General features: G+C 33.0%; 2 protein-coding genes across 6 annotated transcripts; both read right to left on the reverse strand.

The window, feature by feature from the left end:
* Positions 1-734: 734 nt before the first annotated feature.
* Positions 735-5133, reverse strand: LOC112490774 (uncharacterized). 5 transcript variants are annotated; one of them, XR_007239352.2, is made up of 7 exons: positions 4976-5115; positions 4706-4780; positions 3999-4053; positions 2386-2537; positions 1439-1587; positions 1146-1338; positions 735-879 (listed from the first exon to the last, which is right to left on the reverse strand). XR_007239352.2 is itself a non-coding variant. In XM_048469217.2 (6 exons), exons 2-6 carry the CDS (start codon positions 4751-4753, stop codon positions 1348-1350), a joined length of 411 nt encoding a protein of 136 aa, XP_048325174.1. In that variant the 5' UTR covers positions 4754-4780; positions 4976-5120; the 3' UTR covers positions 995-1347. The 5 variants fall into 5 exon arrangements, 4 of the variants coding, with proteins under 4 accessions (XP_048325174.1, XP_048325171.1, XP_048325172.2 ...); XM_048469217.2 differs by lacking the exon at positions 735-879 and having other exon boundaries at positions 995-1354; positions 4976-5120; XM_048469214.2 differs by lacking the exon at positions 735-879 and having other exon boundaries at positions 995-1338; positions 4976-5114.
* Positions 5134-10256: 5123 nt separating this feature from the next.
* Positions 10257-16049, reverse strand: LOC107411456 (cell division cycle protein 48 homolog). The gene is made up of 9 exons (XM_048468260.2): positions 15790-16049; positions 15503-15668; positions 14244-14472; positions 13315-14081; positions 12677-12898; positions 12500-12571; positions 12123-12404; positions 11649-12008; positions 10257-10765 (listed from the first exon to the last, which is right to left on the reverse strand). Exons 1-9 carry the CDS (start codon positions 15816-15818, stop codon positions 10472-10474), a joined length of 2421 nt encoding a protein of 806 aa, XP_048324217.1. The 5' UTR covers positions 15819-16049; the 3' UTR covers positions 10257-10471.
* Positions 16050-17380: the final 1331 nt, after the last annotated feature.

Below are 17380 nucleotides of genomic sequence, written 5' to 3' on the forward strand. Positions count from 1 at the left end.
TGGGATTTGTTTTGGTAAACCATACCCTTAAAGTCTTTTGCTCCTTGGTTTTGATTAAACTTAGGATTTGTTTTGGATGCTGGGCTGCACTAGATGAGATAAGACTGTTTCAAATTTGATACAATTTAAATAGGCCAATTCAATACAATATAGTTCAACATCCCAAGCTGGTTATAGTTCGAATATGCTAAACTTGGATGATCGTCTTGCATTTCATAATGTGATAGATCAAAAACAAAATTATAGTGGATATACAATAATGCTAACACAAAACGCTAACATATCATGTTGAATCGAGTTCGTGTCGTGTATATGTAAAATTTAATTAACCCAAACACAATCCGTTATAATTTTGTGTGAAAATAAATAAACCTGAACTCATTTAATAAATTATCATGTAACTCGATATCCGATCCGTTAACCCATTAACAATAAATAAAAATTTAAAATTTAAATTTGATTTATCTTTCAAATAATAAAATAATATTTTTTAAAAAAATTACAAAATTTCTCGTTTGTTTTTAAATTTTTTAAAAATTAACTAAAAAAGAACAAGTTGATGCATATCTAACAATATATTAAGTAATTTTAATATTATAAAATTTATGTGATTACAAAAATATCATTTTTTAATAAGTTTAATAGGTTTATCGTATATTATCGTATTTTACTTGTTAAAATACATTAATTTATTATGTCTTATTGGATGACACTGATACGGAACCAATACAATATCACCAACCCAAACCCATAAATTATCGTATAAATTCATCTCGTATTATCATATCGTATGAGATTTTAACAGGCCTAGTAGAACGACCACCAAAAGCAATGGTTTATGGTAACACGCTGCATCCATGATAATGCTGTTTCTTTGACCTGGCCATTTAACAAGTATGACATTTAGCTTTGGTGGAAATAATAAAATAAAAAAAATTTAAAATTTAAAATTTTTATTTTAAAAAAAAAAAAAAAAAAAGGTAGACTCAGAAAATGCAAATATATGACCTCCCAAGCCAATAACACTAGTTGTACCGGATTAATGATTATTTGTTTGATACTGCAGATGAAAGAAGTACAATCTTACAGATGGATATATACATCTTACTTATCAATTGATGTACACTGTGGAACAGTCAACTCACTTGTAATCTTCTCAACCTCCAGCAGACCATATTCTTTTGCAAATTGCAATGCATCAGAGCTTCGGTTTCCACTAGAGAAGCATAAAGATGATCATTACAGCACAACTAGTAGCTTATCTTTCCACGCCCACCACAAGTGCTGCAGGATCGGGAAGAAGAGCACTTTGTACAATAGCTCCATTTCTTGGGAAGCCTGGAAAAATTAACCACTAAGTGGAGTTTGTTTCAGCTAGTAAGGGAATGGAAACTTGGAAGGGGTGAGGGACAAGAGATTGAACTCAAAGGAAATGTACCCTGCTGTGAATCGAGTTGCCATATTCTTTGCTTTTGTTCTTGCCCTCTGAGAACTTTCATCTGACCGTTTCTTAAGTACAAATCCTTCGCCATTGCATTCTGAACATATACCAGAACCTCCACAATCTTCACAAGTTTTTAAAGCAACCTGGATTTTAAAAAAGAATTTCTGTTGGAATTTGGAACTTGCACAGAAAGTTCAGGCATGAGGGACAAACTAGAGATGAACAAACAGATACATCAAGTTGGAATAGCAATTCTATAGACCATGTAAAAATTCCTTGAAACAAGGTTCCTATAAAAGAATAAAGGTTCCATTGCAAATGAGGATACTGAAATAACAACATTGAGAACTTCTAGCAAAAGCTGTTCAGGGTGAGAATTGGAAGGAGATAACGGATAAAAATCATAGATCAAAAAACTGAATTCCCAAGTTATCTACAATATGGTACATCTTTTTCACAGTGAATCACAACATATTTTGGCAAAAGAGCATGCTGAAAGTCTAAACTAGAGCTTCAGAGTCTGGATTCATCGTTCAGCATCTTATCTCTAAGTAATCATATTAGAAATTATTCTCTGTCTTGGAACACATCTTTCATTTTTCTGGCCACCAGTGCTCTTTAAGATTCTAAAAACAACAGTCTTGGATATTGATATTTCTGGAGGAAAAGAGTTATTTGAAAATGAAAGCTTGTAAAAGAATACATAAAAGAATAATAAGAGCACATACCATAAGATTATAAATGACATTCTAGAATGTCAATGAAATAGTACATAAAAAAGATCTTATGTAATGTCTGATAATCTGTTAATAATGTTACACTATTTCACATTGCACATATCTTAATAAGTACTAGTTTTGAAAATTTAACCCCAAAATCAGTGTGTTGAAACTAAAAAAGCATGGTTCAGAATATATTGTATTTATAAATTTAGTGCGAACCTCGGGTTCCTTGGGAGCTTTGCTTCTCCTCACAAGAAAGGTTGCAGCTGCACCCACAACTGTGGAAGCAATTACCACAGAAGCTGCTGCTTCAGGTAGAGCAGAAGTTATCGTGACCGATCTTTTTCCTAGCTCTTCAGACATTACATCAACTAAAGAACAAAAATTAGGATGACCACCATGTTCAATTTGGCAGCAACTTAAATATCAGCTGCAAGTACTCATTAATTGAATATAACTCATAAAAAGAGGGGAAAAAGGAAATATAAATCTATATATATATATATATATATATGCGGTTTTGTTTTATGGTGAGGGACTTATGGAGAGGGACTGTGAGGGACAGCCATCTATAGCTGTCAGATCTGCATGATTTTTGTGATCTGATAGCTATTGATGTTGTCCCTCACAGTCTCTCTCCATAAGTCTCTTACCATATCATTTATGCATATATATGTATGATCTAAGAAAGATCTCTCCTTCCAATGGAGATTTCTCACAGGGTTGACTTGACTAACCAATGTACTTTAAAATTTGTTTTGTGCCAGTATTGTACATTAGTTTCCCAAGATATTACATCCATAAATCATTTTTAGTTTCCCCACCACAATAAAAGCTTGGAAAAGTGGGAAAAAAAAAATGAAACTTGAAATGAGCTAAATCAGGTGTCTCAATAGTTGATTGTGATAACCAAAATACATCGGAAATCGGACAATTTAAAGTTGGGGAACAGAAACATGTAAAAACAATGGAAGCACAGGAAAGAAAGTGAAATGGAATCCAACTTCCTTCATTGAGTTAATAAGGAAACAAATGTTAAATGCAACTTAATAAAGGTATTGTCAATAAAACCAAGAGACCAACATTTAAAATGCAGAAGCCAACATTTTAACAATTTAACTCATAGGCCAAGACATTTATCATCATATTCTAATTCTTTTCTTAAAAAAGATGCCTTCAACTGGTTAAGAAGCAACAGCATCAAAACTAAACAGCACGGGGGTAAAATACTTAAAGTGCACAACTTATATAAGGTTGAACAAGATATATTGGAGATGTATGCTCAACATCAAATTCCAGAACAAACTGGAAAAGTATTTCCTGATGAAGGCTGGACAATCTGACTGGAAACAAAAGCCTAGAATCTCTATATAGGAGATATTATCTCCAAAATTGAAACGTGTTTAATTAAGGCACCATTTATCCACCAATAATGAACGAATAGCCTTGGCTCAATCTTTAGAATTAGTTCCATAAGTAATATTCTGATCAATATTAACAACATGGCTAAGCCAGCACCTTTATTTTTTATTTTTTTATTTTTTTATTTTTTTATTTTTTTATTTTTTCAAGGACAATGTTGGTCCTTTCATTATGCCAAAACAGCATAAATGTAAAAATAACATTTTTATAAGCAATTTTTGGCTTCAAGTTGATCGAACTTTTGAACATTCCTTATATGCAAGAAAAAACCAACTTAATCCAATTGAGCCCAAAATTAAGTAAATAAAAGTTTGAAACCACGTATAATCAGCCCACAGCTAGTGAGATTAGGCATATGAGGTGTAGGCAAATAGGTCGACCACACCAGTCGAGAATTCCACACTACACACCTTCAGGAACCAAGACAGAGGGAATCCCTTTTCTCCACAAGTTCCATTGTACCTCCTGGATCCCAACATGAAACATGTGAAGGCTTCAATTTAAGATTACAAGTCAACCCAGCATCCAAACCAGAAAATCTGTCTTCTCAACCAGAAAAATCTAGTTATGCTTCTACATAGACTACAAATATCAATCCTTAACATGTATTGATTCCGCATTTTATTTCATATCTGATACACATTAAATGCAAGTTCCACTCAAACTCACATTGGCCTAGAACCTTTTTCTTGTTACTATTCTCCTCGTCCTTAAGGATACCATCTCTCAAAAAAGACTTGACCCACAATCAGGTCCTAACTGTTAAGCAGGAAATCACTTTTCCCTCAGCTACACAAACCAAAAAGCACCATAAAGTTAAGATTAATGAATACACAAATACTTCAACTAGCACTGATTCTAGTGTCCCAATTTCTATTGCCTTTCCCTTTTACACCTACAACAACTCATAACCGGTTTAGAAAATCAGAAAACAAGGAAAACCATCTTTGTATTAAATACTAATTACGAAAACCCATTAAAACAGCAACCTTCCTCCATAAAAGATTACAATGAATAAGGAAGGTGGAAACACCCTATCACAGGAACCCACTTTTAAATGACCTTAAAATGCACGTATTAATGCCTCAATTAACTGAAAGCTGCAATGGACGTTTACCATTAATAGGGCGTTCTCATTTGTCTCATAATTGTAACGCATGCCCATCAACCACCTTCAATACCCACTACCCATCTATCAAATAAGCATATAAAAGAACAATTACTGTGATAAACCTTTTTTAACTTTCCATGGAAGAATTGGATCTAGCAAAATAGAGGAAATAATGAGATGGGCTTAAATACAAAGAGTTTCAGGTTCACATAAAATTTAATATATATTTTTTAATAGTTTTAGAAACAAAGAGAAAAAGTGGATATGTTTTCTTACTCTTAGGAAATGGAGCAAATGCTGAATTGCGCAGCGCGAGCTTCATTATTAAGTGTTTGTGTGTGTATTCACCGAGTAACACAGACAGACACTTCGGCCGTGGGGTAGTTTTGTTACTTCCCTGTTTCCTCGTTTCCTTATCTTGCCTGCCAAGCACGGTTATCAACTTACCCTTTATTATTCATATAATTTCAGAGCTACCATCCACTTTTTCTTTTTTCTTTTTTCTTTTTTTTTTCTTTTTTTTTTTTTTTTTTTTTTACCTCTTCTATTTTTGGAAAATTGGATTAAAATTGGTCATGTTATAAACAAAGAATTGAACTAGGCCCAAAAACTATTAAAGATGTATAATTAAGGAATAATTATTTATCAAGATAGAAACACCCTTATAAAAAGATATTTATAAAAATTTGAAATTTAAAATGAATTTATTTAATTAAATAATTATTTACGGTCTTTCTTTAGGAGGTGAATAAACTATTACATGTTGTCTTCATTTGCACTTGATAAAGATTCGTATGGAAGGATGATAGGCGATTGCAGATAGCTTGAGATTAGGGTTTCGGGACCAAAAGCTTAGCCTTTTCATTAATTTTATGTTTGATTGTTTTAAATATTGACAACTTATTTTTCTTTTGTAAATATAGTCTTTAAGAATTCCTTTATTGTGGTTTAAGAAGATGATCCTTTGATGAAGCTGGCTTTGAAAAGGCTTTATTTTGTCCAAGGAGACAGCAAATGCTTGCAGGATTTAGATGGTCTAGGTTAAATTATTTCCAACAAGGGCATTGTGGTTAGACTGAAGAATGACTAAAATGATTATTATTATTATTATTATTATTAATATATAATTGTTTTAAAGCCGTAATCCCTTGGTTCTAATCGTATTTTGAGGTTATTTGTTAATCTGATAGTTGAAGGATGCTATTTGTGACTTACAAATGAAGGGGGGGTTGTTGTATAATCTACCCATAAGTATACTTTTTTTGATAAATTACCTATAAATTTACTCTCTCTTTTTTTTAATAATATTATAACCATTGGATTTACTTGGTTTGTTTGAATGAGTGTCTATTTTTTAAATTAAATATATAAAATTTTGTTATTTGTCATCGATAACATGATCACCAATCAATGGAATCACTGTTAATATAATAATAGTTAATTATCGTATGTAATTTCGTAGAGATATTTTATTTTAAAAATCTAATTTAAAAAAATAATTAATTTTAACAGCTATTTATATTATCAAATGACATATAAATCTCACTAGTAGTGATCACCAATAATGACCAATAGTATTTTATGATAGCATAATTATAATTATAAATTATTTTTCTATCAAGACAAGACATCCTAATGGCAAAATTTTTATTAGTAGTTTATATATTGCTTTAAAGACTCAAATTTATAAATGTTTTTGAAATTTATGCAAGTTTAATAAAATTTTAAAATTTATGAAGGCTCAATGAATATATAGACTTATATAAATTCTAAATACATTTTTAAATTTCAATTCTTAAAATAATTCAAAAGTTTATAACAAAGTCTAAATAGTTTTTTAACGTAACAATTAACTTAAAATTTTTTAATAAATTGCTTCATATATATATATATATATCAAGATTTTTTTTTTTTTTTGGGTGCAATATATGTGTATCAAGTTGAACAAATGTTGATGAAATGAAATAACAAGTTAGGTGACATTTAGAGTTGTATCACCAAATTTTAAGGCATTAATGGATAGCATTGTTTACACGCATTGCCTTGTATTTTTCTCATTTTGCATTTACTTAGGAGAGTTGTAGCAATCCATTCCTCAATGATCTTTGGCCAAGCCTTCAATTAGTTGTTAGGAGTATCTATTTGTAGGGGTGTGCCACGCGGCACATGCCCCACATAAAATGTTTGTTGGCCCATGATATTGGCAATGAAGTGTCCCTTCCTTTGAAGTATGTACGGACCCTTGTGCTAAGTGACCCAATAGAAACACCCCCACTTGACAAGCAAGAGCGATTCTAGAGAGTGAACATTAAAAACAATTATTGTGATCTGAACTCTCTAAACTAATGTGACTTATAATACTGAAAATTTATTCTCTTTCAATAAATGTACGTTAGTTATAGGATATTATGCATGAAATTGGGGTCTTAGCTTTTAGGTGAAAATTATTGTGGGACAAATTTACATATCACTATTGAGAGGTAGATTAGATGTAATGGAAAGTAGAAGTAGTTTAGTCCCTCCCACACCAATCTTATTTATCATAAAGAAAATTTTTGTTACAGATATATATACTAGATATATAGAAATTGGGTTATAAATATACACCAATATAGTTCTTTGGAAAATTACTCTACAAAGCGGTTATAGCCTTGAAACCCCGCCCAAAACACATATGGGCGATGAAGCAGCAGACCAAACCCACCCAACTCCTCATGGCTAGTGGCATTTTATCATATGAAGCTGCATTAAATACCAATGTAATAAATTCATGTGGCATAAATAATGTAAGTTTCAAAAATGCTAGGAGAAACGGGACCAATTTCTTTTGTACGAAGGTAAATGCTATCACCAGTTTTACGTTTATCTGTCTTTTTTGGGGATTGAAAATCTTTGTACCTGTGCTTTATTGTATTTTCTTGTTCGATTTAGGCAGTACAATATGCTTTGTGTTGTATGAAGAGGTTATTAGTAGATGGTAGGAGATATTAAAAAATGTATAAATTCACACCATTTTCGTATCCTATTTAATTACTAGGAGATTTATTATGGGTAGAAGGCCATTTAATGAAAATTATTAATTTATACAATTTCAAAAGTTATTAGTCCTACCACCCCTGAAATAACATCATGAGCATTGAAAATTTGAAAGCATAGAGGCCCCAATAAACACATATCTTTTTCTTATGTATGTAAGTATATTTATTCAAAAATTGAAATTTTTTAATAACCTTTAATAGTTTCTTAATTGCTCTGAAATGTTTCAAAGTTTAGGACCCAATTAGATGAAAAGGTCGCCAAGCGGGAAAATAATATTGTCTTGCCCATGCACTCTTTTTCATATATTTATAATGATTTTATTTAGTTTAAGCTTGAAATTAAAGGACCACTTGGAGATGCCTAGCTAAAAAGTACACATATATTCAAAATTAATTGAATTATAAATCATTGTCATTATTCCATGAGGTTTCCATTATCAAATTTCTGCAACTTCCATATTGAAGAGCTTCATAATTAATCACATAAATTTTGAAATACAAAGCTACAGTAGGAGTAAATGCTTAAATTGGCAGTCTTATAGACCTTCCACTCTTAACTCTCTCACTGAAAAATTGAAATTTGAAAGCAGAGGAAACAAAAAATAAATATTTAAAAAAAAGATGTATTTTCATTTTCAAAAAGCATACACAATATAGATATAGATATAGAAGATTAATTAATTGCAGGATGAAAGAAGGGTGCAATTACACAAACTCACGGGCATTCTCACTTCTTCCACACTGTAAAAGAAAACCCACCTCACCAACTCCACCCCCCACCACCACACCACCACATCAACCATGAAATACATTGCAAAGCAATATGAGCTGTGCTTTCTTTCATCAGCAAACTCACGAGCCTATTTAAGACCCCATTTTCACCTCCATTTTCACAAACACCTCTCTCCCTATAAACCCTCTTCGTCTGCAAAACTTTTTTCCTCCAAAAAAACCAAAAACAAATCCTGCCTCTCAAAGTTTTTCTTCATGTCTACTACTACTAATAATAATTCTGTTTACCCTGCACTTATTCTTCTTTATTTTCTATTGTTTATTTCTTGTTTTGATAATTCTATGGCGAGAAGACCGATACCCTCTAGCGCTCCTAGCACCATGGTTAGGCCCTTATTAGCACAAGATAGAGATTATTCGACCTTGAATCCTCAGAGGAATCAGAAGAAGAAGGTGTACCATGCAAAGGAATTGAAAGGTTGCTTGCCAAAAGGGTTTAGACCTGCATCGGCTCCTAGTCGATTCGTCAATTCGCATACACTTGGCTTAGCAGGCTGTTCTTCTCGCTTGCACTCCAAGAAAAGACCTTGAATTGGTTGTACTAGCGACTTGAGGAGATTGCACAAGCGATATTACTCAAATATTGTATATGGTTTTTGGCCTTCATGGATGGATTTCATAAATCCACGAAATTATTATGAACTTCTCCTATATACGTTCTGATTCGTGATTATATATATATATATATATATATATATTATTACTAAGTGCTTGTTACATTTTTTTTTTTTTTTTAGTGCTAATTAAGTTTTGACCCTATATAAATATATGTTCATGTTTTACAAACATGGAGACGTTTACGTTTTTGGATCCCCCACTTCGATAAAATAAAATATATTTATATGGGAAGCGCAGTCAATGAAAATTGAAACTTGCTTATAAATATAGTACTCTGTTTTTATCTTCTTTTTTTTTTTTTTTTTTAACCATTTTAAATTTATTCTTTTTTAATTATTTTTGGCCAACATTTTTTGTATTACTATCTTCCATAACCGACTTAATTTTACAAAGTTAAATGAAAAATAGTAAAAATTACACATAAAAACCATCATTCAAAGATGGTGAATATCAGATGAAATTAATATATATTGTATTTATTCTAATATTAAAAAACATTAACTCTTCACCAGCAACTCCCTCTTACTTTTAGCTTTTATAATAGTTCACCTTTTTTTTTTTTTTAATTACTTTTGAAAATACAATATTTTGCTTAGACATATAAAAGAAATACCGCTGAAGCACGTAACAGCTGGAGCCCTTTATAAACCTCTTACAATTAACAAGTGATTTAGCATGGCATGCCCTATTAGTTAAGGAAAAGAAAAAACAAAGCATTATTCTTTGTTGTAGCATGCCACATTAGTTAAGGAAAAGAAAAACAAGGTATTATTTTTTGTTGTAGCAAACAGGAGTGTTAATTTTGAAGTAGCAGTCATGTACGCCTCAACAGAAGCTGTACCAACCGTCAAGCTACATCACAGAATATGGTACCATCAATAATAACTAGAAAAGTTCTGTTAGCAAAAACAGAAAAACTAAAAAATTTCGACTTTTGACAATAGTAGCTTACGTCCTCTACCAAATGGTGGACGACACGCCAGACTACATCTCGTGGGACGTGGGACGTGGGACAAAGATGGGGTGGGAGTGTATCACCCAATCCACCATTTAACGGAGGACTTCGCCAACTGTAGCATTTTTTCATTACTAATATATCATACCAGCCATCAAAGATAACAAGCTCCTTTAAATTACTTTTTCTTTTTCCAAACTCATCCATCCTAAACCAAAATAACTTGTGTTGGAAATTAGATCATTTACTCCGTAAATCCAAGAGATCCTAAATAATTATAATCACAACATCAAAACCATTCCCTCCTAGAAAGCATGCATTTTGTAGGAAACAAGAACGTCACAGGATATAAACGCAAGACTAAAGAACCTAACTATACAGATCATCATCATCAGCCCCACCAGCAGAAGTGGCGAATGGATCAGATCCAGAAGCCCCAGTAGTTCTGGCATCAGAAAACCTAAATTCAGATCCAAAACCCCTAGATTGCTGCAAGGTTTGAGCAAAGGCCTGATATTTGCGGATGTCAGCATCACTAACACTCCTGCGTGCATACTTCATGGACTCCTCAAAATGAGCAGCTTTGATCTCCGCCACTTCGTCCTCAATGTCCTCATCCATTGCCTCTGGATTCTCCGCTTTCCTTCTCTCCTTCTCGATATCCTGCAATGTGAACAGTTTTACTTGAAATATCAATCCATGTAAAGTGAATAAAACTCCATAAAAATAAAAATAAAAAAATCCATAGTTCCAAACTTGCAAATTAAAAGACAATGATGTTTCAACAAATGGATTATCATTCCAACATGCACAAAGAATTTGTAGTTGACCAGTTGGTTGTGTATATTTGCAAGGGTTCAGCACACAAACAGCTTTAACACATGAACCAAAGATAAAATAAAATGAAATGAAATAAAAAATTTTTAAAAAAAAAAATGTATTTGCTAAAGCCTTTTGCACATTAAAACCACGGTTAACTACTTTGTCATCTAAATTTGCAAGGTTTCTAGTTTCACCAATAGACAGCAAACTGCTAGACGTACAATGCAAAAGCATAGGGCCTCTTCATCTTCAAACCCAATAAAGGCTCTCAACAGCCTTATGCTCTAAGGTGGATAGTAGACAGAATAAGTTACCAGATAAAGCCCTACTTTTCCCCATCAGAAACTTCTGTTAACTTAAAACAAGTAAACAACAAAACGTCAATGAAATGATTTTTCCTTCCTCCTCGAAACTATAAGAAGGATGGGATTGATAAAGCAATTCCTTGGCTCTCGTAATTACTACTTGTCTAATGGATTGAGAAACTAAATACTATTTTTAAGGTACTTATTCCCTACACCAAAAACAAGTTCTCAAAATTATTTTTATAACGCTCTCCAAAGGCATACTTGATGTAAGAGTGACTAGATGAATATCAATAAAAAAAAATGTGCAGCAGAAATAGATGATAAACAAAAATTCTGTCAAGCAAGCATGCATAACCTCTTAAAAACAAAGATGGCACGTTGGCAATATCCAGCAAGCAATAAGGAGCAGCACATACCTTCTCTATATTCTCTCTGATAGCATACTTGCATGCTCGCTGGCATATCTCTGTTATATCAGCCCCACTGAAGCCTTGAGTGTACCTAGAGAGAGCTCTCAAATCAACATCTTTTGAGATAGGTGATTTTCTCAAACATGCTTTAAAGATTTGATGCCGTGAATCTTCATCTGGAAGAGGAATATAGATCAGTTGGTCAAGACGGCCTGGACGTAGAAGTGCTGGGTCAATTATATCTGGTCGATTTGTGGCCCCAATGATGAAAACAGTTTTCTTGGCTGACATGCCATCCATTTCAGTCAGGAGTTGGTTCAGAACTCTATCTGCAGCACCACCTGCATCTCCAGTGCTGCTTCCTCTCTACAATAAAACACACCCAACATGCATAAAAGCCCAGCAAGTACATGCATATTTCCAGAACAATACATGTAATTATAATTAATAAAATAAAATATATTAGCACTTTGTAAATACCTGAGTAGCAATGGAATCAAGTTCATCAAAGAAAAGGACACATGGTGCAGATTGTCGGGCCTTGTCAAAAATTTCTCTAACATTGGCTTCACTCTCACCAAACCACATGGTGAGCAGTTCAGGGCCTTTGACGCTGATGAAGTTTGCCTGACACTCATTTGCAATTGCCTTAGCCAGTAGAGTTTTCCCACAACCAGGGGGCCCATAGAATAGAACCCCTTTTGAAGGTGACATTCCAAATTTCTCAAACTTCTCCGGGTGCTCAACGGGATACTGAACGGTCTGCAAAAATAACAAGAAAGAATAACAATGTTATAGGTCTAAGAAGAAAGAGAGAAAAATATATACGCTAAAAATCAATCTAATCAAATGATTACCTCCTGAAGCTCCCGCTTAACATTTTCAAGGCCTCCAATATCTTCCCAGCTGACATTGGGCACTTCAACCACCTGCAACAGAACTCAAAGCATTAAGAAAAGATTGACAAAGAGTTTTATATACCCCTAAAAAGTTTCTATGCCACCTTAGGATGGATGTAACAGAAAGACACTTACTGTTTCACGCAATGCCGATGGATTGCTTGTGCCAAGAGCAGTCTGGAAGTGCTCATTAGTAACTGCCATGGAATTAAGTATCTCTGCATCAATAGTATCATCCTCCAAATCAATCACATCCATCTTCTCTCTGATGCATTGCAGTGCCGCTTCCGTGCAGAGAGCAGCAAGGTCAGCCCCAACATACCCATGAGTATCTTTTGCAATTCTTTCTAAATCAACCTATGGGAAACCATTTTTGTCAATCAGCTAGATACTAACAACTAAAACACATAAAGCAGGAAAGACACTTTAACCAAAATGTCAGGCTAAATCGTAAGTCTATTTTTATAGCTCTCCTACATACCATGTGTTCCATATCAAATACTTATGATACCCAGATCAAAAATGTAACCAACATTTAATTTACCATATATGTTCCGATTATAGAGTATATGGTTCCACTGGTGCAAGTCAAAATTCAAGTTCATAATATAAATAAAAAATTAAAAAAAAAAGGAACAACTGGAAACAGCTCCTCTCATACCAGTCACACCAAAACCCTCATCTGCTCACTGGGTACACCCGCATATGCAAACATGCAATACACAAAATTAAATAAACAAAGACCATAAGAAAACAAGAAGTTCGCAACTTACCTCATCAGACAGCTTCATGTTCTTCGTGTGTATGCGAAGAACTTCAAGTCGCCCAATCTCATCAGGAACACCAATATCTATCTCTCTATCAAACCTACCAAACCTTCTTAAAGCTGGATCAATAGTGTTTGGACGATTGGTAGCCCCAATAACAACAACATGGGAACGTGATTTTAGTCCATCCATCAGAGTCAAAAGTTGTGAAACAATGCGCCTTTCAACTTCACCATGAGTCTTCTCTCGCTTGGGAGCAATTGAATCAATCTCATCAATAAAAATGATAGACGGGGCATTCTTCTCAGCTTCTTCAAATGCCTTTCTAAGATTGCTTTCACTTTCACCAGCCAATTTAGACATAATCTCTGGCCCGTTAATACAAAAGAAAAAAGCACCGGTTTCATTGGCAACAGCTCTAGCAATTAATGTCTTTCCAGAACCAGGAGGGCCATAAAGCAGAATTCCTTTAGGGGGTTTTACACCAATTGATTTAAAGAGTTGAGGATGCCTCAGTGGCAGTTCCACTAACTCACGGATTTGAGCCATTTGCTTCCTTACACCGCCAACATCATCATAACCAACTTCGTCCAACCTTTCCTCATCTTCCCTTTTCACAGGTTCCCCCTCACAAAAGATTTCAGTGTCTGGGGCAACCACACAATAGTTCTCAGGGTCAGTCTCAATGACTTTAAACTCTACACTTCTCATCCCTCCTCTGACAAGGAATAGATCTCCTTTTCTCACAGGACGATAAGCTTCCAAGAAATAAGCTGGACAAATTACATGGGCAACACATAAAATATGTAAGGAGAAGAAACAAGAAGACAGAAAACAAGGATTTGAGAGTCAAAACAGAAATATGGAAGAGTATCAATTAGAAATAAAAGCAGTCACTCAAGAGAAAAGAAAAATGAATCGGTTTAGAAACTCACGTTTTAGGAATGCATCAAACAGGTTTCCGGTAACACCTTCTATGGTATCATCCACTGGAAGTATATGTACACGTTTTCCATATTTAACATCAGGGCACTGATGAACAGACACTATATCTCCAAGTCGAACCCTCAAATTTGATCTAACAACTTTGTTCATCCTGATCTTCGGTTCCTCACAGGTGTCATCAGCAAGTGCAATGCAGACAGTGTCCCTCCGTTTCTTGCCCTACAAACCAGATCATGATAAACAAAAATATTAGACTAAAAGAAAGATGCAAATAATAAAAACTAAAATATAGAACATCAGGGAATTTGTAAATCAACCTTCGAGGTCACAATTCAAAAGTGTACATAATTCCGTAAATGTACAAGACATGCACCAAACAGAAATGTAAAACATAGTTTCTTTGCCAAAAAAAAAAAATAAAATTGAAAGAAAATAAAAATTAAAAAAAAAGGGTCTTACTAACAAGTAGCATATCAAGAGCCTACCCAAGATAAGCACGTAAAGCAAATAAAGGATGAATCTACCAGATGATTTATCTTAAATATTTCTTATGTACTATCACCTTGAAGCCGATTTGCTTCCCCAACAACGGTATCATGTGAAACCTACTTACCTTATTGAAACATACACAATGTGGCTCAAATATCTAAATCTAACAGCAAAGAGAACTCAGTTCCAGAATTCCAAAACTCAAACCCACAAAAAACCCATTAGTCTATGTACTCCACTAATCAAGTTCACCAAATTAATTTCAAATAGAAACAAGTGTTTAATATCAATAGCTTGCTCCTCGAATAAAAAAAATTAAATTAAATAAATAAATAAATTCGTTCAAACGCAAATTTTTGCATACGTGGCGGCCGCTAAACCCAAGCATTCCCAATTTTATCGAATTGAACCTTATTACTCTAATAACATGGTTCTATTTAGGCAGAAATTTTTTTTGTCTCCTTAAATTCAAAATTCCAAACACAATAAAAATTGGTAAATTCATGGTACAAACTCTTTCAGACTTTCAATCTTAATCCAAAGAAAATAAGAAAAAAATAAGTAGTATCAAACTTTTCAAATCATAAACAACAAACGCAATAGCATGGTCAAACCATAAACCCTAACTATATTCGCAAAATTAGAAACATCCACTACGTTAATTACATTCAAATACCCAAACAAATAAACAAATAAATATATATACACGCAATATCAGCGCGAGCACAACACAAAAAAAAAAAAAAAAAAAAAAAAAAACCTTGAGGAGGACAGTATCGCCACGGAAAAACTGCAATTTCTCCATGGTATCAGGGTGCATCGAAACGACGGAGTTGTCGTCGTTTACAGCCTCATCCACGATAAGGCGGTTCGGCGACTTCTTGCGCTCCAGAATTGCCGTCGAGAAATCCTTTTTATCCGACTTCCTGGAAAAATATTAATAATAATAACATAGAAACTGGTAAAATCGAACCAAAATAAAAAAATAAAAAAAATTCAATCTTGCAGAATTGCGAACGAAAAGAAAAAAGGGTAAGCGGGACTCACGAGCCGGACGATTCAGCTGGGTGTGACATTATGGGTTTTTTGATTTTCGGATCGGCAATTTTGCAATGAAAAGAGTGTGATCGGAGTGCTCCGACGGTTCTTTTTTTTTTTTTTTTTTTTTTGGTAAAAAGTAGAGCTCTCTATGCAAAGTAGCACAGTGTGACGGATAAATTATTTAGGGATTTTATAGAGGTCTCCGTCTCCACCGAGTTTGGCTTGAAATAGGAAATGTATTTTTTATTTTAAGGTTGTGTTAGGTTGCAAATGGCAGAAGTAAAAGAGGATTAGGAAAGGGAATCCAGATGTGCGGGCAGGAATTGAAATTTGACTTTGAGTAATTGTTTGTTTCTATGTTTATTGGGCCCTATCAGTTTTTCATTTATATTTGGGCCTATTCTGATCCAGTCTTGGGTAAAGCCCAATTTGTTTATTAAAAAATTGTTGCTATTTATTTTTTTTTTTAATTACAAATTACCTTAAACTTTGTTATTTCCATCATATTCTTATAGTATAGATAAAGATGTTTAACTACTAAAATTATCCTCTTCATCAAATATTACTATTTACCTGATAGATATTTCTTATCCCACCGCAACTTTATTTAAATTACTTAAAAAATCCTTTGATTTTTTTTTTCTCAATTTGAATTTTAGGATTGTTGGCTAGGCAAAATTCCAACAGTTCAATTAGGATTGAACAACCAAAGGCTTCTTTTATTTATATTGAACAATTCAAACCATATTGAAATTTTCAAAAGAGCAAAATAACTAAAATACTAAAACTTTCCTATCTTTTTCTTACAATACAAATGAAAATTAAAATTTCTAGCTACTCAACGAACTAATCTTTATCCAAGCAAAAAATTTGTCAACGGTTTCACACACACACACGGCGATGAAAATATCGATATCGAAGAAAATGTTATACGTATAATTTTATGCAAATATCAATGGAAATATCAATAAAATTAAGAAAACTATATATATTTAATTTAAAATACAAATTTTTTATATATAAGATAATTAATATAATAAAATAATATAAAATAATACAATGAAATAAAATAGTCCATATATATAGTATGTCACCATACTAACATTGTATGTGAGGTTGATTATTTGTTCATATTTTAATAATAAAAATCACTACTTCAAGCTGTAAAAGCAGAAAATAAACTTTTTTAATAATAAATATATAGAATTATCCTAAACTAGCTAATAGATTTTGTAAAGCAGATTAGGAGTTTTATATATTTTACCTCTTAATTAAAATGATTTGTGTATTAAGGATTGACGACAATAATTACTTTTTAAATTTAGGTTAATTTAGTCCTCTTAACTAGAGACAATCTAATTTCATTATTTAAAGAATTTGTATCTATTTCCAATATATTAAGGGAAAAAACAAATTTGTCAAAAAGTAAGTAAAGATCGCACATCAAACTCTATCAATTAAAACATTGAATTTATTGAGATATCTAACCCAGAACACAAGCCAAAAAAATAATAGAAAAATATAAAAAAAGAAAAAAAGGAAAAAAGAAACAGCACTCTTTTCTGGCTACTCTATGAATTAAAACATTTGAATTGAT

This window comes from Ziziphus jujuba, chromosome 10 (assembly GCF_031755915.1).
Source record: "Ziziphus jujuba cultivar Dongzao chromosome 10, ASM3175591v1".
NCBI classification, from domain to species: Eukaryota; Viridiplantae; Streptophyta; class Magnoliopsida; order Rosales; family Rhamnaceae; genus Ziziphus; species Ziziphus jujuba.

Coding starts and splice junctions, on each gene's coding strand:
- LOC112490774 (XM_048469214.2), bottom strand. CDS start 4,753: ATGGGCATGCGTTACAATTATGAGACAAATGAGAACGCCCTATTAATG. Junction 4,054..4,705: donor ATGAGAACGCCCTATTAATG/GTAAACGTCCAT, acceptor GTTGGGATCCAG/GAGGTACAATGGAACTTGTG. Junction 1,339..1,438: donor GCAACTCGATTCACAGCAGG/GTACATTTCCTT, acceptor TAATTTTTCCAG/GCTTCCCAAGAAATGGAGCT.
- LOC107411456 (XM_048468260.2), bottom strand. CDS start 15,818: ATGTCACACCCAGCTGAATCGTCCGGCTC. Junction 15,669..15,789: donor CCAGCTGAATCGTCCGGCTC/GTGAGTCCCGCT, acceptor ATATTTTTCCAG/GAAGTCGGATAAAAAGGATT. Junction 10,766..11,648: donor TCAGAGAGAATATAGAGAAG/GTATGTGCTGCT, acceptor TTCACATTGCAG/GATATCGAGAAGGAGAGAAG.